The sequence below is a fragment of the Argiope bruennichi genome, chromosome 3 (genome assembly GCF_947563725.1).
Source record: "Argiope bruennichi chromosome 3, qqArgBrue1.1, whole genome shotgun sequence".
NCBI lineage: Eukaryota > Metazoa > Arthropoda > Arachnida > Araneae > Araneidae > Argiope > Argiope bruennichi.
This window is the reverse complement of record NC_079153.1, coordinates 108529459-108556912: the sequence shown is the minus strand read 5'-3', so window position 1 is coordinate 108556912 and position 27454 is coordinate 108529459. Positions and strand designations below refer to the sequence as shown.

At 25.3% G+C, this 27454-nt stretch overlaps 1 protein-coding gene across 1 annotated transcript; it reads right to left on the bottom strand.

Moving 5' to 3' along the window:
- Nucleotides 1–26942, bottom strand: LOC129964195 (uncharacterized). Its single transcript, XM_056078916.1, has 16 exons — nucleotides 26806–26942; nucleotides 24800–24901; nucleotides 21118–21256; nucleotides 20920–21006; nucleotides 19308–19397; nucleotides 18261–18388; nucleotides 16336–17354; nucleotides 13532–13768; nucleotides 12960–13123; nucleotides 11719–11835; nucleotides 10418–10644; nucleotides 7545–7674; nucleotides 6707–6820; nucleotides 5537–5694; nucleotides 3011–3269; nucleotides 1–2008 (listed from the first exon to the last, which is right to left on the bottom strand). The coding sequence occupies exons 1-16, from the start codon at nucleotides 26817–26819 to the stop codon at nucleotides 1814–1816; spliced, it is 3180 nt and encodes a 1059-aa protein (XP_055934891.1). The 5' UTR covers nucleotides 26820–26942; the 3' UTR covers nucleotides 1–1813.
- Between the last annotated feature and the right edge of the window lie 512 nt (nucleotides 26943–27454).

Genomic DNA, 27454 nt, shown 5'->3' with positions numbered 1-27454 from the left:
ACAAAAAGAAGGCATAGTCAAATTTTGATGAAAAAGTACTATAAAATAATTTATAGTTTGTTGTTGTTTTTTTTTTTACAAATGTTGAACAACATTCAGAAAAATGAATGGAAATATAGTTTTAAACAGAAATCAAACAAAATTTGAATTACATTATAGGTAGTTAAAAAAATAGGGAACATGCTACATTTAATAGTATCAAAACATTTACCTATTCAGCAGTCACAAAGCATGCCAAGAAAACAATCGCATTAAATTTGTCTTTTTAATGGATAGATTTTTCTTATATAAGTCAGTATACTTAATGCCAGATACAGAATTACATTTAATAATTCACTATTAATTATGTAGTTTATTTTATATTCCCAAATTATAATATATATATATATATAATTGAGGCAGTTAAAAAAAAACCCTTTAAGAAACAATAAAAAATGACTAGCTAAACATTTTCTCTTATCAAATAAGTAACAAAAGATTTTTAAAAAATTAAAGAAATAATGATTATATTTATACTATGCATTATTAAATATCACATATAATTAACAATATAAAGATGTGATTAAACTTTACATTTATTTTTGTTTGTGTCTATATGGATATGTACTAATTGAAAAAAATGTTTATACAACATTCTATATTGCACCAAAAGATTTTTAAGAAATTAAAGGAATAATGATTATATTTATATTATGCATTATTAAGTATCACTTGTAATTAACAATATAAAGATGTGATTAATCTCTACATTTATTTTTGTTTGTGTCTATATGGATATGCTTTTTACTTTAAACGTTCCCATTCATTCAGCATTGAGAAAAAACTAAATGAACAATTAATTGGGAGAAAAAAATATAGATTCATGGACACTAAAAAGAATCCTACAAAATTTTATTAATCATTGTCATTTATTTTGAGCAGATTTATTTTTGTAAAGAAACTACTTTTTACACCCCTTTTCTACTAAGTAAAGTTTAGCATCTTCACAACTTTTTAATGCTTCAATTCAGTAAATTGGAAAGCCAGTTTAATAACTCATGAATTGATTAAAATTTTTTAAAATTACAATAGCAATGTTAAAAAAATTATAAGGCAGTATCATTTTGTCTATATATTTCCGAAATTTTCAACCCATCAACCTATTAACTCTGTATTGCATTTTAAGAAAAAAATATAAATTTACAAATTTACTTGTTTTCGTTTTGCAGTAAATAAATGAAATAAAATTTTTGATAAAACTCTTTTTTAGGGATGGTATTTGTCTCTCTTGAATATTTTTTTACATGAACAATTTTTTAAAAACATTTTTTAATACCTTCATTATCCAATTGTTGAATAAATTATACGAATAAAGACTTTCTTTATTTAAGAATTTAAATAACATTTTATTTTAAAGATGACATTATTTTAATGTCATCTTTAAAATAAAATTACACTTTTATTTATTTTTACAAAAGAATTGAGGCTTAGCTTTAGCAGAACTTTTTTAATAATTATTCTTGAAAGAACTTTGTTTTTCACAAATACATTTTATATGGGTATATATACATATTCTTAATGAGGTGGAATAGCACCATTATTATAATATTTGAGTAACATTTTCTATATTTTTTTATGAGTTTAAGTTAACAATTTCCTATATAAAATATTTTTTTCAAACCTTAACTGACATGATGCATAGTAACATTCGTTACTGAATTTCAGTGGGAAACAATTTAATTCCACATCATTCTTTGATAAAATCAATAACGGAATTGGAGGTGTTTTAATGTTTTGTAGAGGTTTTGTAGTCTATTTACTCCTAAATTACCACCTACACTATGCCCTCCATATAGCTAGTATTCAAGTTCTGTATTAGAGTTTGAATAAATGCCATTTCTTTCCGAGTATTTTCAAATATGACAGAAGGATCCTCTGAAGTGCATCGCAAGCAATTGGGGGCCATTACCATCGCTAGATTCTTTGCATCCATTTTTGTCACCGCACAATTTTCCTCAGCAGCAAATACCTGAATAAATCAAAGCAAAACATATTAAAATCTATTCCTGCAAACAAATTTTAAAAAAGTCGTATACAATCAAAAGCAGGATTTTTAAGTACATTACATAGTCTTTGTTGATGCCAATGTTTCAAATACATTCCCAGATATACCTAAACATCTGTTTCATATATTTAAATGACTATGGTTATCAGGTGAGTTACATCATACTTTTAAATATCTGTATTTGCAATTTACTTATACAGTTATGCTTTTCAGTTGAATCCTATTTACATATATACTGTTAGAAAAGCAAATAACAATTTTGGATCATATTGCTTCCAAAGCATTCTTGTATAACAGTCCACTTCATAACTTTTATTTCCATAATCTGACTGATAAAAGCAGCAATAGTTGAAATCAAGAAAGAAAATTCAGAAATAAAAAAAACCAGTAAGAATCTTAATTATCAAAATTTTATCCTTGACATTTAAAAATGAAAAATTTAAAAGATAAATTTTCAAAAAGCTTCAATTTAAAATATTAAATCAACGAGGCATTCATCAAAAAGATCTAGTATATAAATTAAATACCTAAAAAGAATATGAAATCCCTATATCTTTAAGCTTTGAAATTGGAATTGATTGGATACATTTTCACACAATAAATTAACCCTTATCGTGGCAAGATTGCTTTTTTGAAGGGGGAAAAAAAAAAAAAAATGTATATAGGTAGCTTCTTTGCACTATAAAAAAACACCAACAAATAAATTTAAAAAAATCTTTACGCTTCTAGAAATGTCATGTGTTTAATAAAACTAATTAAAAAATTATTTTATAGTGGTAGTATATTTTTATAAAGTTGTATGTATGGTATACTATACAAAATGAACATAAGGGTTAAGGAATTAAAACAATAAAGAGAGCAGAGTAATGAAAAGAAGGAGGGTATGAGAAAAAAAGGGGGGATACAGCATTATGATTAATTTGCAGATATTAATAGGATACTTGCAAAAATAATTAATTTGCTTACTTGCAAAAATCTTATCAGATAAGAAAAGACCAATCTGTTTAAATCTGGCAAATTCTTCACTATTTGAACAGCAGCATCAGCATCATTACAATAGGTAATGCATTCTTCATAATAATCAGCAGGTATGAGAAGTTCAAACAATTCTCTATACCACTGTTTCAATAAAGATGCTGGCACATGAGGATCATCACATGCAATAAGTTCCCACTGATCAATTTTCATCTTCATGGTATTAATCTCATCAACATCTCCTGGTACTCTAAAAGGAAAGATTTTTAAAAATAACTTTTAATTTAGCTTGCATGCAAATATTTATGTTATCATATAAAAAGAATACTTTAACTAGTTATTCCATAAAACATCTAGATATTTCATAGCATATAAGTTATGTTAGTTTTTAAAAAAGTATAATAAATTTTTAATTCTCAATATTACTTAACTATTCTATAAATTATGATATTTAAATTGTAGAATGGAAATTAAATTGGAGAGAATCCATGTGAAAGTACAATCAAATTACAAACAAACAAAAATTTATCTAATTCCTATTTTCTTATGAAAGGTTATGAAATCATGCCTTTTACCTTTTTATAAAATGTGCGATGGATTTCAAAATAAAATTTATATGGTTTATGTGAACACAAACTGACTTCTTTTTCACAGGCAAGAAAAGAACAGTTCCTCTTTCATATCACAAAAAAGATTCCTTTCTTACAATATGCCCCTTTTATTCAGAGACATTACTAAAAGAATTCATCATTTAAAGTGATTTTGCTTTTATACATTAGTATATGAAGCTTGATTAAATTTCATTAATTAAAACACTTAACTTCAAACAAAATCTTTCATAAGTTACTCCCATTTAATCCCATATAATGTACATTTATTGTTGCTCTTGCAGTCAGATCTTTTCACTTATTTTATGGCACTAGAATGTTTTTGGTGAATATTTCTTTATGATAATATTAGCTGCCTCTGGCGACCAGCCGGTTCGCCAATCTTAATGTTCATTACAATTTTATGTAATTCCTACTTTAATAGCTTCTTTCACAAAATATTTTAAAAACTTCAAATTTTGATAATCATATAATTTACTCATAATATTATAAAGGCCTTCAGCCATAACGTAATATGTATCTCTCTAATTTTCTGTTAGCTCCCGTAGAATTTATACTTTAAATTAAAGTGGAAATGATTAATCTGTAATTAATATAATAATATTTCTTGCTGAAAGAAAGCATTTTTTGTTTATAATATGATTATTGAAAACAGTCACTGAGCATTTAAACCTTAAGGGCACTAAAGAATATCTTTCTTAATTTATGTAATATCTCAAAAATTTGTCAACCAAATTTTCTCAGATTCCTCATGAGCAGATCGATTAATTAACAATGTTTAATTTTAAATGCATTCAAACACTAAGAAAATAAACAGAATTATTTGAAATAATCGGTCGAAAACAGGTTAAAAAAATACTTTAAAAAAACCCGATGTACTTAAAATGTATAAGCATATACAAAAAATATATAACTAACATAAATACAATTTAATTACAAAAGCACACAACTAACCTAAAAATAATTTATATCAAGTCGGCATTCTCTGAAAATAATTGCCAACAATCAGAATACAATGCGCATTCGTGAATTTTCAACGGCAGTTATGGTAAGGAAAATGCGTGAATTTTTCTACGCCAGTTGGGGTAATGCTATGCAGATTAGACATTTTTAATTTCCTTTATTCTGTTAAATTTTAAGTCAAAAGTACTTCAGAATGAATCTCAAAGATCGATTAAGTAACAGTATTTAATTTTAAATGCACCAAACATTAAGAAAATAAACAGAATCGTTTGAAATAGTTGGTCGAAAAATTTTAAGCCCAATCTCATTAGCATGGGGGAAAAAAAAACAAAAACAAAAAAAACTGAAGCTTTATTTATTTGGCGGCCCAGTGGGGAAATGAGGATTCTTTTGGTGGGAAAGTTAGTTTTTAATTAATAATTAAAATTCTAATTAAAAATTAAAAAAAAAGGAACCTCAGGTGCACATTTTTGACCTCCAAGCTGGTCAGCTGTAGGTCAAATGGTCTGGCCTGTAAAGCGCCAATATACACACACACACATTGAGCTTTATTATAAGTATAGATATATATTATGGCATTTCATAGGATGCAGTTCTATAATTAGCAACAGATTACAGAGGAAAATATTTAGTAAAATTTTTCAATGCCAGATATATTTGTCCTTGGCTTTAATGTAAAATTCCACAAGGCATATATATAGCAGTTAAGGAGTAAATATTAGAAATTAAATTTGAATAGAGGTTGGTATTCTAAAAAATAATTCAATATTAAAATTAAGGAATATTTTAACTGAGATAAGTTCTTAAACAAAATAGCTAAGTATTTTCTGAAATAACACTTTTACATTTTAGTAATATTCGTAATTTAATACAAAATTATACATTAACAGTAGATTGAAATTGATTTGAATGAGACCTAAAAATAAAAAACCCTGAGCTTAATTACCGAAAAATCCCTTCTGTTTGAGCTCCATTAAGTCTTAATACAGTTTCAGAAAGCGTTGTTTGGATCCATGGCAAACGATAATTTGGGTATCGTTTCTTTTGTAGAGTCATTACTTCCTCAAGAGTATTTCCAAACATTGAAGGTCGAAATATTTGAATCTAGAAAATCAAATCAACAAATTATAGCATATATAATACAAAAAATGTAAAGGAAAACAACTAAAATAACTAACTGAAGAGTAAGCTTTAAATTATAAAATTATTTGATTTCACTCATTACAGTTATGTTTAAGATAAGAACAAGAAAACATAGTTTGTGCAAATTATATAATAATTTTATTAAAAGATCTTGCTTATAAAATAATTAAAAATACAATAATCTCAATATCATGATAACTAATTATATATTTATTTATGCAGCCTTATAAAAAGTTTTTTTTATATCTAAATTGCCAAAGGGAATTTGTGTATAAGCACATTGGAATCTCAGCATCCTCAAATTTATTCATTGTATCAATATAAAACCAATATTTTAGTTCATTTTGCAAGCAATTAAAATATAATGGCACCCCTTTTATATTATTAGTATTCAGTCCGAAACAATATAGATTTCTGTTACAGTACTATTGCACATTAAAAAAAAAAAAAAAAAAAACCTTTTATATTCCTCAATTAGTAAAGAAAGGAAGTGCTTCAGGATGAACAGCACAAATTCTGCCACAAAGCATAAAGAAGTGCATTAATTTCCTTTCATAATTTATGGAAGAAAAGAATAGTCAGGAGAAGAGGCCTGCATCAGGCAACAATCTAATTATCAAATTATTCAAAATTAATTAACAAAGATAAAATTTAAGTTATGTTGAAAGACATCACTGCACAACACAGCACAAATTACGCATCCCTTAACTACAATGTACAAATGGTCATTAAATTTACAATGCATGCCAACACATATATACTACATTTTCCACACTCAGTAAATGAATTTAAATCAAGTTTCAAGATGTAAAACAGATAATATATTACTCATTTGAATCATCATTATTTAGAATAATTTGATTTATTTTAAATGAAAAAAGTCATGTGATTAATTTCATATTTTTTAAAGAAATACAATTTATAGAAAAAGGAACATGAAAAAAGAGAAAGGAAGAATGAATGGCCTACATACTCTAGATTGCTCGATTTCTTCCACAGTAGGCTTCCTTAAACTTCTGGCAGCACCTTTATGGGAGATTTGCTCCAATCTTTTTCCACATACAAGAGCATACTGACTGATTTTTAACTAAAAATTATTCAAAATATAATTTTGTTACATAAACTGTATAGTTATAGAAAAAGTTCTGATTAAAATATACATTAAGTACCATACTAAGTACCATGAGTGCCAGATGTTGCAAATAAAAATCTAGCTCAAAATTTGAATTTTTGTAGAAAAATTAATTTCTAACAACATATGTCTTCTTCAAGTGCAAACTAAAATTATTACATATAAAATTTTAAATGAATTTTAAAAATAATACAAAAATAATCATTAATAAAAATAATAAGACATTAGAGATTAATATAGTATTTAACATAATGATGAGGAAAAAGAACTATAAAAAATATAATAGAATCTAGATTTTATATTTTACATGTATAAAAATTTTAAATTCAAAATTAATAATAATCTGAAGTAACAAAAAATTTCTAATAAAATTCTTAGGTTTATTCAAAAGTGGAATAGTTTTAATGCAAATATAAAATATGCCTTGGATATATATTTTTTAAATATTTTTCAATGAAATATTTTCTAACAGTTAAATGAATCTGCAGCATCATCATTCAAAACAGTTTTATAGATTATCATTTGATGCATTTTCTCCTCCACAGCAAAATGGGAAATAACTGATAGAAAATAAGCCAATATTAAATTCTTTTAATTAAAAAATATACTTCAAATTCAACAAAAATATTAATATCAAACTAATATATAATTATTTAGAAAATTTATACAAAATACTTACATCAGGAGGATCAAGACTACTGCTTTGGTGTTTCTTAATGTAACCTTCTAAATAAGGCTGAAATTTGATTGATGGTGGGAAGAAGGATAGACATACAGCCATTAATTCCCAACCTAACACTAAGCTTTCTCTATAATGGAGAGAAATAAAATTAAATTATTCTTAATATGAAATATAGCAATATCAGATTGCTTTTTTTTTTCCAAATGAAATAAAATAATTTTCTGAAAAGAGTGAAATTTTAATTTTATAAATAATATTTTTTAAAGTATATAGTTACAATTAATCATTAAATAAAGTCTACATTTTATTAATGAAGAATACTAATATTTCATTGATAAAAAAACTTGTGACAAATAAGAGTTAATTTTAAATTTAACTTTCCCCCACAAAAGCAGAAAATTTTTTTGCTTCTACCAATTCCAGATTTTCAAATAAGAAAAATTTTAAAACTTAAATTTTTTTTAACCAAATTTTTGATAAACCAAACAATTTGATTGCTTTCTTATTTCAGCCATATTAATTATATTCTGAAACACTGAATAAAATTATTCATATCTAATTGCCCTATACATCAATTACAGGAAAAACTACGAATCCCACTAATAATTTAAAAAGGGTCTCTCTTATCTATGTTTGCCTTCACTGCACTCAATGAATCTAAAATAATATTTTTATTAGAAAATTTTATTAAACAATCAGTATCATACAAAACAAAATTTTCACATTAAAAAAAAAAAAAATGTTTTAGAAAAAATATTTTAGACGATTTTTATTCCCACTGAAGCACTTGAGGGAACATTTAAAAAAAAAACTCAAAAATTATTTTTAAAAACCCTAATTATTTTCTTAAAGCTTTAATTTTGAATATAAATTTATTCTAACTGAAACTAAAGACTGGTAATAAAGTTTATAAAATAATTATCAAGATATTATCACTCTTAAAATATATTTTAGCAAAACACAAAAAAAAAAAAAAAAAAGACAAACAGAAAGTATAATGCTTCTTTTTCTTTTCTTTGATAGGATTCATTTTATTCCTTTGGCGACCTATAACTTCAGCTTTTCTTACAATTAACCACCTTGGGGAAACTGATAAAAGATTCCATTCAATTATTTTAACTAATTAGCCCAGATTTTTGTTATTATATATTTTTCATTACTCTATTGAACTCGTGCTCACCAATATGTTTGGGTTATGTGTATTCTTAATATCAAATGAATGTTACACATGAGTAAAAGTAAATATATATATAACCAGTCAAAGTGGATATACATAACCATATCAAATTATTTTTTAATGATGATTACTCTGAAATAGGATGGGTATTAGCTCTGAATATCACAATTCTCTTTTAATTAAAATCTAAAATGTCTAAAGAAATTTTATAGCATATTTATTTACCTTCTCAGTAAAAATAATTTAGATAATTCATAAACTATCTCAGTTTGAATACAACTAAAAATAAACTTTTTTTATTATATGTATGAAGAAAACATTAAAAAACAGTTTGAAAAATATCTAGTTGATAAAGAAGAAAATCAATGTCCATTTACCCAACAGAATTCACATCATATTCTGTCCATTTTAACATAGATGAAACTTTACAGTCATTTCTTCGGCTGCTTTCAATTACAAATATACAGTTGTTGCAGAATAGTTAACATATGAAAAGCATATAACAAAATCTCCCATTGAATTAGAGAATGACAAGATCCAACTGATTCACAAACACTAAATATCAAAATAAAAATAAAAACATAAAAAAACCAAGAGATAATAAATAATAAAAAAAATGGTAAAAGTAAAGTAAAGAAACAAGGTAAATGAATTTAATGCAAATAATTAAAAATAAGAAATATATGTCTAATAAAAGAAAATGTTTCAGCCCTATGATTGTTAAATGCCCTTGAAGCTTTCAGATATCTTATGGTATCTGAACAATAGTCATGGTTCATAACTAAGAGATTATACTGAATATTATTAAGAAAATTATCAAGTTACAAATCAAAATTACAGCATTATGTTATTAAACACATCTATTTTTGACATGAATGTTTTTATTAGAAAAATATTTTATGACTGATTTCAAGAACGGCTACAGTTTAATCTTTTGATACACCAACATTATACTTGTGCAATTTCTCATATTATTTAGATTCAGTTATGAAAAGGGAAATAAATTCTAAAATACAGTTTTTAACATAACATATAAAAAAAAATTCTAATGCAAAAACTTTAATATAATTATTGCACTATACATAGTTTGTTTTTGCAATATATTTTGATTTTCAAACAATTTTGCTAGTAAAATATAAACATGAACAGTTTACTACATTATATTCAAAATATATAAAATGATAGTTAATTTTCAATTACATATCCAAGTCCATTTATATCAGCTTTTTTTTTTTTTTTTTTTTTCCCCATTTTCTTAATATGTTTACATACTAAAAAATTAAGTTTATAACCATTCTCCCTCAAAAAAATTTGCAGCCATATGAAATGCAAACTTGTTAATTCTTTTGTAAAATATATGTCTAGCTTTAAATAACAACTATAAAATATATATGAATTTTTTACTGTAGTGTAAAGTCACAAGAAATTTTTTTTATAGTGATGAAGTAATCATATTTAGTCAAAAATGTGACATTTAAATGAAAGTTTTGTCTGTACATTTTAGATTAATTTCAATCTAATTTATATTTTGTTACTTATAATTGGATCAACAGCTGGTTTTTAATCTTTCAAATGCAACCCAACTCAGTAAATTATCAATTTTTAATAACATTAATTTAGATCAACAGATTTCAATTATTAAAATTTCAATAATAAATGCATGTTCTACATATTATATATTAGAAAAATTTACCTTTTAGGATTTTCTGTAGTTTGCCGGCAAATCTGAATGTACAGTTCATCACGCAGTGCAGGTTTGCTCCAACCTCTGGTGGCAATATCTAAGACAACTGCTTCATAAGTCTGACCATTTTTAGCTTTATGATCAAGCATATAAGTCTGGATAAGCTTGAATACTTCACAGGCATCTCGCTTAAGAGATTTATCAGTAGTTGTTATCATTGGCTTCCTAATGGGATCCTATAATAAATATTGTTATAAATCAAAATAACAAATTTTACAGAGCGGAGAAAAAGGAACTTTTATAGAAAAGAATTTTAGTGATATGCACTTCAAAAGATGCTCTGAAAATCAGTAGATAAAAATAGAAACAAGGAAGCAGAATTATATTAAAGGATATAATTGGAAGTGCAATTATTAATACATATTTAAATTGTGCATTGTTATAAACTACAGCCTATTATAACCTCACACATTCAGTGGAACAATCAAAGTTTTTTTAAAGTACAGAGATATGCAAGTATATTATCTAAACAAAAACTGATATTGCTGAAAGAAATAAAGCAGTGCTAATAAAGAAAATTTTGTCATGTCAAACGTGCTTTTCTTATAAATAGCACAACTTTCCATATTTTTTTATTAATAATTCTAAATATTGGTACTACTATGTGTGAAATTAAATATACCAATTTTGCATTAAATTGTATAATCTTTAAAAAATGATACAAGATAAAATATAAGCAGAATATTATGTAAACATTCCAAATAATCATTTTATTTCATATTTTATTTATTCAAACATAAAAATCAATATATCAGTGGGAGACTGTATTCCAGATATAACCAGAATTCTAAATTTTTTTCCTTTCTATTCAATTTTGAGAAAAATAGCCCGTCTTTCAGAAAATTTGTTCTAGAACAATTATAGGAATTAGAGAAATTTCTTCAATAATAATATAGCATATGTGTAGCTCATTGAACAAAAATACTCAAAATTTTTTTTAAGAACACACTGGTAAAGACTTCAGTGATAATTTATTCAATAGTTTGGAAACATATCAAAAATTCCTTTCAGTTCTTCATTATTAAATCACTGTTTACTTTTTTAATATTCAGCACCTTTTAATACACTTTTCAAGTTAATTAAATTCAACATTTAAAAAAATAAAAAAAAAAAATCTTTCAAGAGTTTAAAAAAAACTCTTCAAAAGGGCTTGCTAATTATACAGAACTTTCTAATACAAAAAATAAGAGCATAATTTAAATAAAATGCACTAAGAATGTTAATATTTAAGGGGTAGGTATTAACTATACCTTGGACCATGATAACATGTCTTGTAGAGAAAACTTCTTTCTAAAGATTCCTTTCGTATGTCTGTTCAGATTATCTTCAGCATATTTTTGAATGTCACCTTTGGAACTTTTGCTATCCTAGTAATAAAATAAAACAAAACTATTATTTAAGATCATAAGGCAACATTTGCTAAAACAATATTAAAAAGAAAATCCAAGTTTTTGCTGTATTCTTTCACACTTATTTAAGCATAGAATACACAATAAACATAAAAACAAATTTACTCGAATTAATTTTATATTAAATTAGAAACAAATACTAATGCTTTGCTAATAAGTTAACTGACACAATAACAATTAAACATATCATGGATATATATATAAAAGGATTACAAAAGAAAGAAATTATCTTGTTAAAAATAACTAGAATAACAGCATTTAAAAAAAACTTTGAGTTTCTTCTAAAATCAGTGTGAAAAATCTAAATTATTATAAAAGTAGTTATTTAATATGCTGTTTTCATATTACAAAATTTTCTATTACCTAATTTTTGATATATTAATGAATAAACAATAGTAGTTTAAAAACAGGGTTTAAAAGCTTCATTTCTAAATGATTACAATATATAAAAGAGAGAATTCATAAGAAAAAAATTCTATGAATCAATAAATATAAATGAATGCAGGTTGCTCCTTACTAGAAAAATTTAGTTCAGAGATGCATTTGCTAAATATCTGCAAATGTTTTAAAAGTATGAAGTTTATTAACATATTTCAGATACATCAATAACCATATTTATACCATAATTTAAATTAGTTTTAAATGCTTTCCTTCACATTAATGAACTTCATAAGAATTGACAACGAATAAGTTATAGATTAGAAACTACTGATTGAAAACATTGACATTATTCTAAGGTCAATTGATCTGAACACAAAACAATACATTGTAAGCAATTTACACTTTCTTTGTTAAAAAAAAATATTAAAGAAAGAATTTCTTACTTAAGAATATTAGAGATTTATATCAATTTTTAAAGGATATGCTAAGAGTTCAAGTCACATTTCATTATCTTTCTATATTACAATAGAGAAAAGAGGTAATAAACAACCAAGTATAAAATATACATTATATGTTAAAAATTTTCATTATATAGATATATATTAAAAGTTTATTAAAAGCTTATTCATCTTTTGATCAAGAGAACAATCTCTTAACTGTCAATAATATTTTCATAAACAATTTATAAAAGATAAGTATACCTCAGATTCATCATGAATACTGTTATAGTCCTGTTCATCAGATTTATCACCAAAAGTATCATAATAAGAAGGCAGAAGTGGTTGTTGGTTGGATTCACGAATTGAAAAAAATGATGAGGAAGAAACTGAATCTTCAGCTTCTTGAGCTTTAGGATATTTAAAACCTGAAAAAAAAAAAAAAATGAAAACTAATGATGCATAAGAAATTAATAATAATAATAATAAATCTTTCAGAACTCTTTACTTATAACATTTTTATTTTGACCAGATTACAGTTATTTTATTTAAAAAATATTGATCTAATAATATAAAGATAAAACAGTCTGAAATAATGTTTTACAGGATGATAATTAGCATGCTTGAATTCACATGAGTTTCCTAAACAAAAAATACGATAAGTATACTCTCTAATTGTTATAAGAAATTATAGCTCATTTTATATTTCTATAATAATGAATATAAATTAAAAATATTGCATGTTCTTACCTATATTATAGTACAAAAATTTAAGAATTTTACAGAAGCTAATAATTTTACATTAGTTTTTAAAATGTTAAGAATTTAATACTTACCAGACGGTTGATGTGATTTATTTTTACTATAAGATGAATTAAGAACAGGTGAGTAAAACAGATCACCACCATCTTCATCCAAATAAACATAGTTATCAAGATATTCTAAAGATGAAGAATCATGATGACTCATTCCTTCATCATCAGCAAAATGATCATCATCATCCCTCTGACCATCAGAGTCATCATCACTTTGAGAAAAGGAATCTTTATCATCACCCAAATCTGTTAATTTACCTGAAAATGTATATCAAAATCAATTAAGAGTTTTGTGAAATTACTTAATAACAAGAGGATTTTAATGAAACAAAAATATAATCATAACGTATAAATTCGAATGATACACACAAAATATTACCACTATGTATTTATTAATTACACATTTACACTAACATCCTGAATATTTTTCAATTAATAAAATAGATTTTTATATTATAGAATGTTTCAGAAATTCCCAGCCACTTAAAATTAATAATTTGCAAATGAGTGAATAAAGTACAACATTATTTGCACAGAAATGCAAGAATGACTTTTTTTTTTTGTCTTGAAATCAGAACATATTGATTACATAATTTACACTTTAAATCACCAGATGATTCTGCAATTGCTTTAGACAAGTTTCATACAATGAGACAATGAATGCAGTATCATCAAAATTCAGAATGAATTCTATTTAAGAATATAGCTATCAGATTTTTTTTTTATAACCACAACTTTCATTTTTAATAAAAATAAGAAAGCATCAGCAACATAAATAGTGCTAACTACTGTAAAAAAAAGGACATATTTTGTCACTGAATGAAATATACCTGCTGACTATTTTAAAGCCATAACTCAAAAAATAATTTTATTTTATAAGCAATAATTGCTTTAGCAACTGCAGAATCATAAATTCTCATCTAAATGAAGAGAAAATAATAATAATAATAATAAATACAAATTTTTAAAAATTCATTTTTATCTTTTTTTTTTTTTTTTGCAAATACCATTATTTTATTGAAATATTTACTGAAATATCCTGAAATTACTATAATTTTGGCATAGACAATCAAATCTTATTTAACAAGCACCACTCATAACAAGGTGCAAGGAGTCACCATGGTATTATATGCTGAATAAGTCTGTGTTAAGGATTTGTTTGCAGAGAACCTTATATTTACTCAAAAAAAGTTTTTAGCTGGTAACATTGTTGAGCAAGACTGTAGGGTTTGAGTAAGTGCGCGAGATGTTTTAATTGACGAGATGAGCTAGATATGGATAGCAGCAACATCAATGAGCTGATGGAAGAAAACATTTAAAATTACCGAAGAACTTATGCAGCTGCACTTTGTGCCATAGCAAAAAGTTGTGAAGGAGATTTGGTCAGGAGAAGAGGAAATAATAGACACAGAGAGCAACAACCTTTCTATGACATAAGGGAGATGCTGAAGGCATGAGAAATGATTAAATCATACATTGAGAAGCATCTGTCTAATGCGGTAGTAGCTATGCATATTGCAAATTTATTTAATAATAAAGATGTATCTCATTTTCAACAAATTTTGAAATGTAGCCAAGGACAAATGCCCTTATACAATTTTCTTGTAAAAAAAGGATGCAATATAAATAGTAAATTACATAACTGCAAATTTATTTAAGTACTTTTTTAAAATGAAATGCATCATCTTATTTTACATGGATTCCTATGGGAAAAAATGTTTTGCTTAACCCTTTTGGGAAAGATGCACACACAGAGCTCTCACAAATCTTGGAAATGCCAATTGCCCATACAGGCTGGCTTTTTTCATGCTAAGCCTAATGTGCATTATATTTCATAAAAATGTATATAATAATTCGTAAAAAGTATCCTTTGCATATTTTTTTAATATGTAACAATAGATATATTTTCAATCAGGATTAAAAAAATTAAAATACTGGATATTTAATACTAATTTTTTTTTTAATATCATGCATTTTATTATGATTGACAGTACTCAAATTAACACCAGATTATTGATGCAAAATATAAAAGCATAAAAAAATATTCAGAATTAAAATTTTTAAACAATTCATAAAAATTATAATAATTAATACTTCAAAGCCATATGAAAATCTCAAAATGCTGATCAGCATAGAAACAAACATTATTTATAATTATAGACAGTGTCTCATATTTTTTACCTTGTTCTAAGAAAATTATGTCTCTTGAAAGTTTTTAATCTATTTTCCCAAACATAATTTAATGACATTGGAAAAAAAATATTCATAGATCCATTATTAATATATTTACATATCTCACCCCTTCCCTGAAATGTTAGGGGTCTTGTAGCAATGACTGGACAAATAAAATTGAGAGGAATAAAACCCTTGCTAGAATAACATTCTATCCCAAGTGAGAGATAAATTATAACAGCCAATTTAATATCAGCACACATTTCTACATCAGTAAACATGTTTTTGTTTTCATTTGCAATAAAACCTTATGATTCACAGACTTGCCCAAAAATTGGTGAAGAACCTTGGATTAAGAAATACTAATGTATGGGACCAATTTTTCAAAAAAAAAAAAAAAAAAAAACTTGCCGATTAGTATCATTATCTAACAGAAATTATTTCATCCAAAAGTCTGATTCTCCTTCCATCAACATGTCTTTCAGACTATTCCTACTAATATGGAGATGTAAAGACACAAACACGCATAGGCATCTTTTGTCACAATGAGGTAAAAGAGTGTTTCACATTACAAGTAAGATTCAGGAATAAATAATGCTTTCTAAACAAGGTTTCATGGTAAATACATCATTTTGAACTGGAATCTGACTTACCAGAAAGCTTAGCTTGCTCCATCAAATATTGTTGAAGAGGAGACAAGTAATTTTCAGCTTGATAGCAACAGGGAACATCATAGTCAGGAGTGGTACACAATCCAGAATGGTCATTTTGATAGTTGTAAATATGCTTGCAGGAATTGTAATACCTTTGTCTTGTAAGCATATTATCACGGTGATAATTTTCCATTTTGTAATCAGGGGAAACCTTCGTTTTGGAATGAGAAGGCTGAGGGAGAGGGATTATCAGTTCTTGTAAGTATCTTCCATCTTTACGTTGCATATTTCGAGTATTATTATACGTATGTAAAGGGAGATCTAATGAATGTTGTTTATAAGAAGATGAACAGTGATCTGCATATTTATTCATGCCTGTTTGAACACTGTTCTTACTTCTTTTAAATGACTGCAAATTTTCCAAAGGCATTAGAGGATTCTGAGGACTTGAAGCATTACTTTCGGCTTTACGGGACACAACTTCTGGTTTTCTTGAACCTTTGACAAACCACTGTCTTCGACTAGCCAAAGGGGTTCCAACAGCTTCAGGAGGATAAGAGGAATTATTTTCAACAACATAGCTTGATGACACATGTTTAATCTGATCCAGTCCAAATGATAATGAATTTTTGGTTTGAACTTTTCGATAATGCTGAGGAGTGGACCTTTTCTTTTGTTCATTCGCATTACTGAAATTTATGCAGCTCTTTCCTTTAGAATGAACAAATGGTTGTGTTACATGCCTTCGAGATGCCAAAGCCAAGTCGAAGCTGTGTTGTTTAGGGGCAACACGCGTTGGAGCCTGCCAACATTCAAAGGAATGTTGTTGCCACACAGGTACGATGTTACCAAGCATTGGTCTTTGTGCTGAATGTCCTGATTCTGGAACCTTATTGAAATCAAGATTGCCACGTTTTTCCCATTGTTTTGATTCATGCCATGATATTCTTGGTTGAAGCACATTTTGATCTTGAAAATATGATGAATCAACACTTTCAGCAGAACAAAACTCTAACTTTCTAATGCCAAAAGAAAAGAAAAAAAGTGATCAAGTAATCATATCACACAATACTATGCAATGAAAGATTGTTAAAATTATAGCTGCAGATTTCCATTTTATAAATAAGATATTTCTGTTCTAAAATAAAATAGTTTCCACTGCATCATGAAAGCAAGCTTCTTAAAATAATAGAAAAACTAAAAAAATTAAGAGTTTTTATTTGCTAGTCAACATTTTTGACTAACTTTTAAATTGTATTAAAGTATTAATATCCCTTAATTTTAAATTCTGCAATTTATTTAATTTTTGTTAAACCAAAAGCATTAAGTTCAACAAAAGATCGAGAAATAGACATAGAATAGAAAAATATTGGAAGGTAATTTTTTTAAAAATCTATCTTTATTTCTATTAATAAGAGAGAATGCATACATATGTCTGAGAGAGAGTAAATGCACTACAGAGCAAAATGTTTAACAAACTATCAAATTTGACACAAATATGCTCCGTAGGGGTGGAATGAACACCTCAGAAATATTTCTTATTTAAAACTACCATGAATAATTTTTATAGTGAAAATTTTCATGCTTTAATAAAATCATTCTGGACTTTTTCTTTTTTTATTCATTTTCCATTAACTATCTTTTATATGATATTAATCAAATATCAAAATATAAATATAAAATTCTGCTAATGATTATGTTTAAAAAGATGTCATTAAGTAATCAATATATTTATAACTAAAAAATTTTATCCTTAACAAAGCATACATTTCTAATACATCACATAATGTCACTTAGATTAACAAAAATAATTCTATCACTATGTTTTATAAAGCAAATCTGTAGCTACCACAGCATATGCATTCATTGTGCAATCTTTTTAAAAATTCATTCTAATGTTTCAAAAAAAACTATTATGCATTTACCTGAAACACTGATAATTAGTGCTATTTAATGAGCTGTGACTTTGAGATGCCAAGCTTGAATCGCCAACACACCCAGAATCATAGGAATATGCAGAAAGTGAGTGTTCAGAATGAGAAGAAAAACCATGCTATAGAAAGAGTTGAAATTTAGTGAAGCAAAGGAAATGGTTTAGGACATGCAAGAGGAAAAGCAAGGAAGTTATAAATATGAAAAGAGTAATCAAGATTGATGAAAATAAATATTAGCTGGATGTAAAGAAAGTAAAAATAGGAAAATCGATAATTGGAAAAATTACAAAACAAATTTATTCTGAGATGGATGTAAAGAAAAAAAAAATATTTCATTGTTCATAAACTAAAACAAAGTCTTTGTAATTATCCTAAAACTTTTATATATTCACAGAAGTGATCATACATTCTTATGATTTTAACTCTACAAAAGATCTAGTAAACCTAATTGTTAATACATAAGCAGCTTTTTATATAAATCTGTTTAAATGTAAAAGGTTTGTTTAGTTTATTCAGTTAGGAAGCTCAATGATATCAATCAAGATTTGATAGTTGTTTTTAAAATTCTTTTGAAAGAAAATTTAAGAGTATGGTCAAAAACATATAGTTTATAAATTGCAGAACACATGTACGCACATTTATGTACAGATGCCAGAACAAGATATTAATAACCGACATTTTTATATACCATACAAAACTTTGTACACCATGTTAATATACATTCATAAGGAAATGATGGTATGGTATGATTAATTATAACTATTAGATATTTTTTAAGAAATAGAAATATAATGCATTCCCATATATTAAAAAAAATTGATATTCATTAAGGTTATTCTGAAGTTTTTAATCAGTCAAAATCTCTGGTGAGTGCAACAAGTACACAAACAAAAATACCAAACTGAAAATGGTGCATTGTGACAATTAATACAACTTCTTAACTATTTCTTTACATAGGTCATTAAAAGCAATTAACAGAATTGTCAAGACAGAGGAAAAACAGAATCTGGAAAAAGAAAGATAAGAGACAACACAAACCCTTATTTTTTCTTTCCCAGGACTTGTTGTGTAAGAAGTTTGAGTTGAAGCACATTTTTGAAATGCAGCATTTTTTTGGATATTTTTTGCCTAGATTAAAACAAAAGTATGCAAAATATAAAACTGCACACTATATAATAGCAAATAAGCAGAAATTTGTAAAAGGAAATATCTCTTCCTTTCCCAAAACAATTAAGAATACAATTTTAATAAGAATACAAGAAGAAACCAGACTGCATTTGTAATCCGATTGCCAAACCATGCCATATCATAACTAACAATAATTATTATTAACAATAATTATATTCAAATTACTATAACTAACAATAATTATTATTACCAATAATTATATTCAAATTACTATAACTAACAATAATTATTATTCATAAAACATAGCACACAAATTATCATTTATTTTCATATAAAACTAGACTAGCAACTGTTAATTTAGTCTTTACTTTAATTACAATTTAGTCTTTACTTTAAAAACATTAAATCCTCATCCAATCCCATTTGTTGTACTTTTATAACATAATTTATAATATGACTTTAGCAATAAGTTATTTTAATGGTATATTTCACTACGTATTTACTAATAATAAAAGTTAAAGCATATTTGCTATAGTAGTAGAGAACAATTATTTGATTAACAATACAAATTGTAGTACAAATATATTTTGGATGGAAAGTATGTTCATATTAGAGCCAATTTTCCTAAACTATTAATCAGAAATTTCCAAAGATTATTTCCTTACAATAATTTCTACATAATTTTAAAAATATCATTATGATAATACTAATGTAATTGTCATTTATTTCTTTTAACTGTTAAGAAAATAATTTTAAATAAATTTACAATATTTTCCATTGTAGTAATGAAATAAAACTTTATTGCAAACATTCCATCTTGATGTTTTCTTCCATTGTTGATAACTAATACATGAAATTTCTGTTGATTTTTTAAAACATTTTTAAAGCATACTTGATAAAAAAATTATTATTGTACAGTAATTATAAACTTCATAATAAGTACATATGGAATTTTCTAGTAAGATGAGTTGTTTTTAATACTCAGCGCTTTCCTGACTATATATAAATATAAATATATATATAATATTCTTATTGTATTGAGTATTTCTTATTGTAGCACACTATCTTTTATTGGATCAATCCCCCTTTTTTTAAATTATCTTCTTAAAAGCAATAAAATTCAAACTGTTTTCATTGTTTCATGAAATATTCTATTGCTGAAAGTTAGAGAAAATTCAATTTCTTTTTATCTGTGCAGTCAATATAAAAAATAAGTAGCTGAAGCTGCAGCATCATAAAACACAACATGCAACTAGAAGAACAGACTACCCAAACAATTATTAACAGTGCTTGAAGGGTTTTAATAGCACTATGAAACCAATAAAAAGATTCATGTGTAAAATAAACAGAAAAAAAGTAAGATTTTTAAAATAAAATAGTTAGATTTTCATCTTCTTTTACTATCTGCTTCTAAGAAATTCTCAATAAAGTATCAGTAATTTTAGGGATTTCAAAATTTTTATAATTTTTTATAGATACAGAAAATATTCTAAAATAGAAGTGACTCTCATTAAACACTTACACTAATTTTTGTAGTTGTTTGAGTAGCAGTTGACTCCTTTTTTGTTTCTTCATCATCATTTGAGTCATAAATGCTCTGTTTCAATGCCTAATAAAAAATAAGTAAATTGTGATGCTATACAACATAGTTTGAAGTAATTAAAATTTTAATATATAATTAATAATGGAAATAAAATATAATTTAAAAATATGATCTCACCTGAAGTTTAGATAGTGATATAACATCACTGTTTTGAGGTTTCTGCCACACAGTTTTTTGATTAGCAGCATTGTAATAATAAAATCTAGAGGAGTTGGGATCAAATATTTCCCACCAAAGATTGTCATCAGACTTCTTGCTAAAATTCAAAGAGATAACACTTAAATTTCTGAGTGATATACTCTTGATTAATAAAACTAATAAATATTACCAAAAATATAACATTTTTCAAATTATAAAAATCTGTTTAACTTGCATTAAAACTCTAATTCACAACACCAATTTGGAGATGAATGTCATAAAATACATAAGAAAAAAAATATTTATAAATATAACTGAAGAATAATATATTTATTATAATATTGAAAGATAATAAAAGGTTCCATAAATGATTAAAAATATAACATAAAAGAAAACAGTTTAATTTATTGTACATAATTAATTTATCAGGAAACATCTCAGTGAACAGACCTGTTCTAATGCATTGTTCTAATACAAATTATGATTATAATTTTAGAGACACAAAACTCTCCCTTCACACAAAATGAGAAGAACCAATACAAAATAAACAGAGCCATGACCCAATGATGTATAGAATGACTTCAAAGTAGGTGAGAATTATTTTGAATTAAAAAAATGTGAAAGAGCTATTTTCTGGATTACTCTTACATGCAACTGACAGAAAATTGTATCCAAGATCCATGTTAAAAGAAAAGGTATATAAAACACTATTCAGTAGAAATAAAAATAAAGGAAGATGACAACAATCTAAAAAAGTAAAATACTTTAATTCTTGTTAAAAAGTAAAAACATAGCTTAAATAAAAATATGGATAATTTTTAAACGAGTAGTATTTTTTAGATCAAAATCACATAAATTTCTTCAATACGCAGAGTATCCAAAAAATTCATTCACAAACTTTCAGGATAAGAAGTTCAGCATACAATATAAATCATTTTTACATAAGAACATGGGGTATGAAATTCAAAGGACAACCATTACAGCGAGGTGTTCTCAATGAATTAAGAAACAGAATACAACAGATAGAATGTGCAACACACACTTAATGGAATAAAAATTCATAATAGTACAATAACCATGAACAATAACATTATAACTAATATACAATGTGACAGAACAATGGCAAGTACAAATAGTGAACTTTTGAAATAACCTAAAAAATCTCAAGAACTTGGAGTTTGAAATTATACATAATTATTGCATGCATTACTATATTGCAGGGTACAACTAAGTAGATGTATTATTATGAATTTGCATTCCATTAACTCTGTATCCAATTTATTTATGCTTAATTTCCACACAAAGAATCCTTAACAGCAGTCACCTTTTACATTTGTGGCATTGAGTTCTATTGTGAAAGTGATTCATTTATGCATATCTGGCTTACTCTTTTAATTTGTGAATGGCTTTTCCTAACATTTTCTATATGCATAAAATTTAGGAGCTCTCATAGGATAATGAGATTAAAAGCATTACATTTAATAAACACCTTGATATGCGATGCATTTATCATATATGAAAAAAAAAATACTATAAGGTAGAACATAATATTCAATAGAAAGTAGCTTGAAATACATTGCGATTTTATAAATTTATATCTTATAAATTTATATGGCAATAAATGATGCCATGGCAAATGCAAAAAAAAAAAAAAAAAAAAAAAAAAAAGTGTTGAAGGTTTTAATTTCTATCAATAATAAATAAGTAATAAATAAGGTAAGATATTACATGCAATAAATCAATCAATAGATAAATAATAAATCATTTCAAAAGCAATATAACTATGATTCTAAAATATATTCTGCATCCAAACTGACATATCATTCACATTTAAAATGACATAGGAAAATTAGTAAAAACTGAATGACTTTCATGCCAATTTAATATAGAATATAGGTATGTTATATAAAAGAGAGAGAGAGGGGGGGGGGAAAGATGAAATTTCTTTTTTGAATCTCTTTTTTCAGTCTAAGTTCTCTTTTGCATGACAATAATTTTTTTAAAATCTATATACACACTTTATGATTAATACACTGGCAGTTCAAAAAAGGATGAAGAAAAAAAAATGATTGTTTATTGGAATATTGACAACTGAATATACCACAAATCAAGAAACCAAGAGCTATCTTCTTCTCAGTTTAGATGGGAAATGAGGATAAAGAACTAATGACCACAGCTGAAATATACAGGTAATGTTTCAGCTGTGATCAGTCATGACCAAAACTTTCCAATAGAAGATATGTTCCATCATCAAAATGGAGGTAACTGATTTCCAAACCATCACTTTACCTGTCACTGAAGCACAACCCTGATGATTTATCTATTTTTCTGACAGTTATTCAAATTTTATGATCAGACAGGATTAATTTTTTTGTGATGGCTGAAAATAACCTATTTGTAGGTGTTCATAAATAATGTAAGTTTCACCTCTTTCCCTTTTCCTCACCTCCAAAATCAGAATTTTTTGCTTATTTAATTTAAGCAGTTTTAATACTGAAATATCAAATAACACATACCAAATAATATACGGAAATACCAAAACAATTTACTATATTACACTTACAAAGAATGATTTCAGTATTTGTGGATTATAATTTTTAAAAATCCAAATATAAATTTTAAAGTATTTTTATACAAAATAATAAATGTTGGCAATTTTTTTTATCTACTCTACATCAAATTTAATTATAAGATCAGACATTTTTTTTTTAAAAATTTTAAAGCAACTTTGTTTAGGATTATAATTCAACATAATATAAAATTCGCAAAAGACAGGTAATTAAGAATATTTTTAAAATAATGTTTTTAAATTTAAATAATGCATTGTAATATTAAGTTTGAATGCATGATCTTCATAGACAAAATGAAAGCAAAAAATTAATTATTTTCAAAATACAGCAAAAAAGCTTATTGAAGTCTTGGGAGCTTAGAAAGTTGCCTACTTAATAATACAGCCCTATGTTTTTGAAATTACATAGCCAATCAATTTTTCATGAAAAAGTTCATAACATTCAAATTCAATGAAAAAAAGCATTTAATAAATGTAGTTAATTTACATTTAACCTATTACACATGTAATTTAAAACACTGCTGAATCTACCCAAAACAAATTAAAGTTGGATAACAAATTTAGGTAAAGAAGTACATTTATATTGATGCACCTAAAATAAAATACAATATGCTGCAAATAAATTTTTTTTTAAATAAATGAAATAAAAATGCTATGACATTGAAAAATAAATTGAATTTTCATGCATTATCAATTTAAATAAGTAAAAGAATAGAATGAAAAGTATCAAATTTTGCAATGAGTAAGATAAAAAGGTGATAATTCCAAGATACATAATATTTTCCCCAATTATTTCACGTCAGTATTCTATTTAAAAGATATTGTTAAATATGCTACAAAAGAAAATTAGAATAGAATAAACAATTTTCATAATGTCAGTTATTGCAAATTATATTATTGTGATTTTGAATGTTGATTTATAGTTAAAATTATTGTTTAAACCAATAGTAAATACTGAAAAGTATTTATTTCAATTGGTTTATAATAAAATAAATGCAAATGATGAAAATTTAGAATACTTTCAAGGAAATATAAATAAAGAATCTATAAAATAAATTTTCTAAAAAATCTGAACATGAAAGATATACTCACATTAGAGCACCAGGAGGAGGATACCAAACACATTCACCAGTATACATGTTAACATAAACTTCTTCTTTAGTGCAAGGTTCAATGATTTCAAACCATTCAATCCTAAAAGATATTATTGCAATTTAAGAAACAGCAGCAGACAATTTTAATAGGAATAAGTTTTCAAATCTCTAAAATATATTGATAAACATAATTTCTTCGAAGTTTTGATCAAACATTTGAAATGACATTTAAATATAGATGAGTAATTCTTTAGATATAACCGTTCAATCTATTGATTAAAAGACAAGTACAAAAGAATTTTTAGTTAAATTATAAGTTGATATGCTATGTATACTTTCAAGAATAAACTTTTAAATGTTTCAGAAAAACTTAAGCTACCAAAATTTCAAAAGAAACTATACAAATGCAATTACAAAAATTTAGATAAATGATTTCAATGTACATAATCTGCAGAAAGAAGAAATGTTTTAAATGGAAACAACACGATTAGAAAAACAACTTAATTGTAAAAATTTATTCAAACTGACTACTACAAGATGATGAATAGCATATAAATTTTCACATAAAGTGAAAGCATTATTTCTTTAATAAGTCTATATTTCAAATTCTAAAAACATAATTTTTTTAAAAAAATTTTTCAACATGGACATTTTTACGATAATGCTAAAATTAAAAAAGAACAGCTTAGAATATATGTATTACATACCTAGGAATTCATAAATGCTTTTATTTTATAATCATCAAGAGCAAATATAAAAAAGCATAACAATAATCCTTTTAAATCTTCTTAGCATACACTATATTTTCTATTAACAAATAAAATTGGGAGAAAACATATGGTTCTAATCATTGATTTGTCCACTGGCTGATCATTAAAATTTTGTGTATTTATGAATAATTATGGCCTTTGGTTTATTTGACAATTTTCAGATTATGCTAAATTGTATAACACATAATCTAACCATCATAGCAATATTTCTCATTTGATTGACGATAAAATTGAGGATCAAACATATCATTCACGAATAGTAAATTTTGTTATATATATAAGGTAAATAAGAAAGCTAAAAAATACTAATTACTTCACTGTTTAAATTTAAAATACAATAGAATTAATTATAGAAGCTTTGAAATATCTAACATGAAGCATATATACATGAACATAAATTAGATTTTAAAGAAGAATTAAGTAATAGACATTGTAAAATTAACCTTAAGTTATCCAGCCTAAAAAAAAATCATCCGAGGAGATTTTTTCTTTCTTTATTACAAAAACTATAAATCAATATAATTCATATATCAAAAATAAGATATGAATTGCGACAGTACATAACACGTAGAAAGGTCAATAATATGAAATTCGAAAAATTTTGATACGATATCATATGTATACATATTTATTGTTCACCACTAAATAAACTTATTGATAAAAATAACACTTTTAAGAATCTTTGCAATTGAAATTTAATTTATTGCGTAATTATAAAAAATAACATTAATTAATATTGGATTTAAGGAAGAAATAATTCATTAGTTGTTGAATTGGACAGAAATAACACTTTAAACTATTTTTTGTTAATTAATTATCAGTTATTTCACTCACAACGAATTTATAATCTTAAGTTAAATTTCACATACTCTTTTGATGTAACCTTTTTAACGCGGGTATAAGAATACAATGAATTTATTTATTTCGAAAATTCAACTTAAATTAATAAAATCAATAATACGCAAACTATTAAAACGTCTTTTAAATTAAAATACACTTTACACATACATATAAAAGATATAAACAAATAAATAAACACAAAAGAAATAATTCATTGTAGAAATACATCTTATAAGTAACATATAAATGATCTAAGTTTGAAGAATTTAATAACATTTATATATCAGTTATATTCATAACTCATGCCCTGTAAAAACCGAAACCGGCATGGATCTGATCAATATCACAGATAAGAATAAATAAATATATATACATAATGGCACAATTGTCATACTTTTTGGCATCCATTGTTACAAATGTCTTTATCTAATGTAGAAATAATCGATTATTTACACATTCAAGATCTCGTAGGTGTTATTTACACTAATAATTTTTTCTTAGTTTCCTTTTTATTAAATCGTTAATGTTGCCATATATCTTTAAGAAATTCATATGTTAAAGTAATGTACGCAGGTCGATACATGTTCTTTTTTATATTTATCATAGACTAGGCAATTAAAATATTATGTTATTATAATTATTGTTGTTCTCTATAAATTTTAAAAGCTTTGATCAGAATTCTATTGGCAAATACTGATTTCTAATTTAAAATACAAATGATTGCAGTTACCGACAAGTAGAGATGCATAATCCACGATTTTTTGAATAACAAATAACATTGCTATTGTTATTTTTAAATACGCGTCCCAAATATCTGTTATTTCAATCATATTATTAATTAAAAATTATTACTTAATATTAAATATAAAATTTATTAATTGTAATTAATACTTAATTTACTAATTTAATTAACGTGTGATTGAATTAATTTATCTGTTTCAGCTTATTTCTTAAATTTTATTTTTTTTCTCAAAACTATTTATTTATTAGAGTGAACCATTTTCTGGAAAAGATGAGTTAAAAATATATGTCATTTCTTTAAA

Coding starts and splice junctions, on each gene's coding strand:
- LOC129964195 (XM_056078916.1), bottom strand. Junction 21,007..21,117: donor TATCACTATCTAAACTTCAG/GTGAGATCATAT, acceptor ATTTTTTATTAG/GCATTGAAACAGAGCATTTA. Junction 3,270..5,536: donor CAAACAGAAGGGATTTTTCG/GTAATTAAGCTC, acceptor CTTTCCTTTTAG/AGTACCAGGAGATGTTGATG.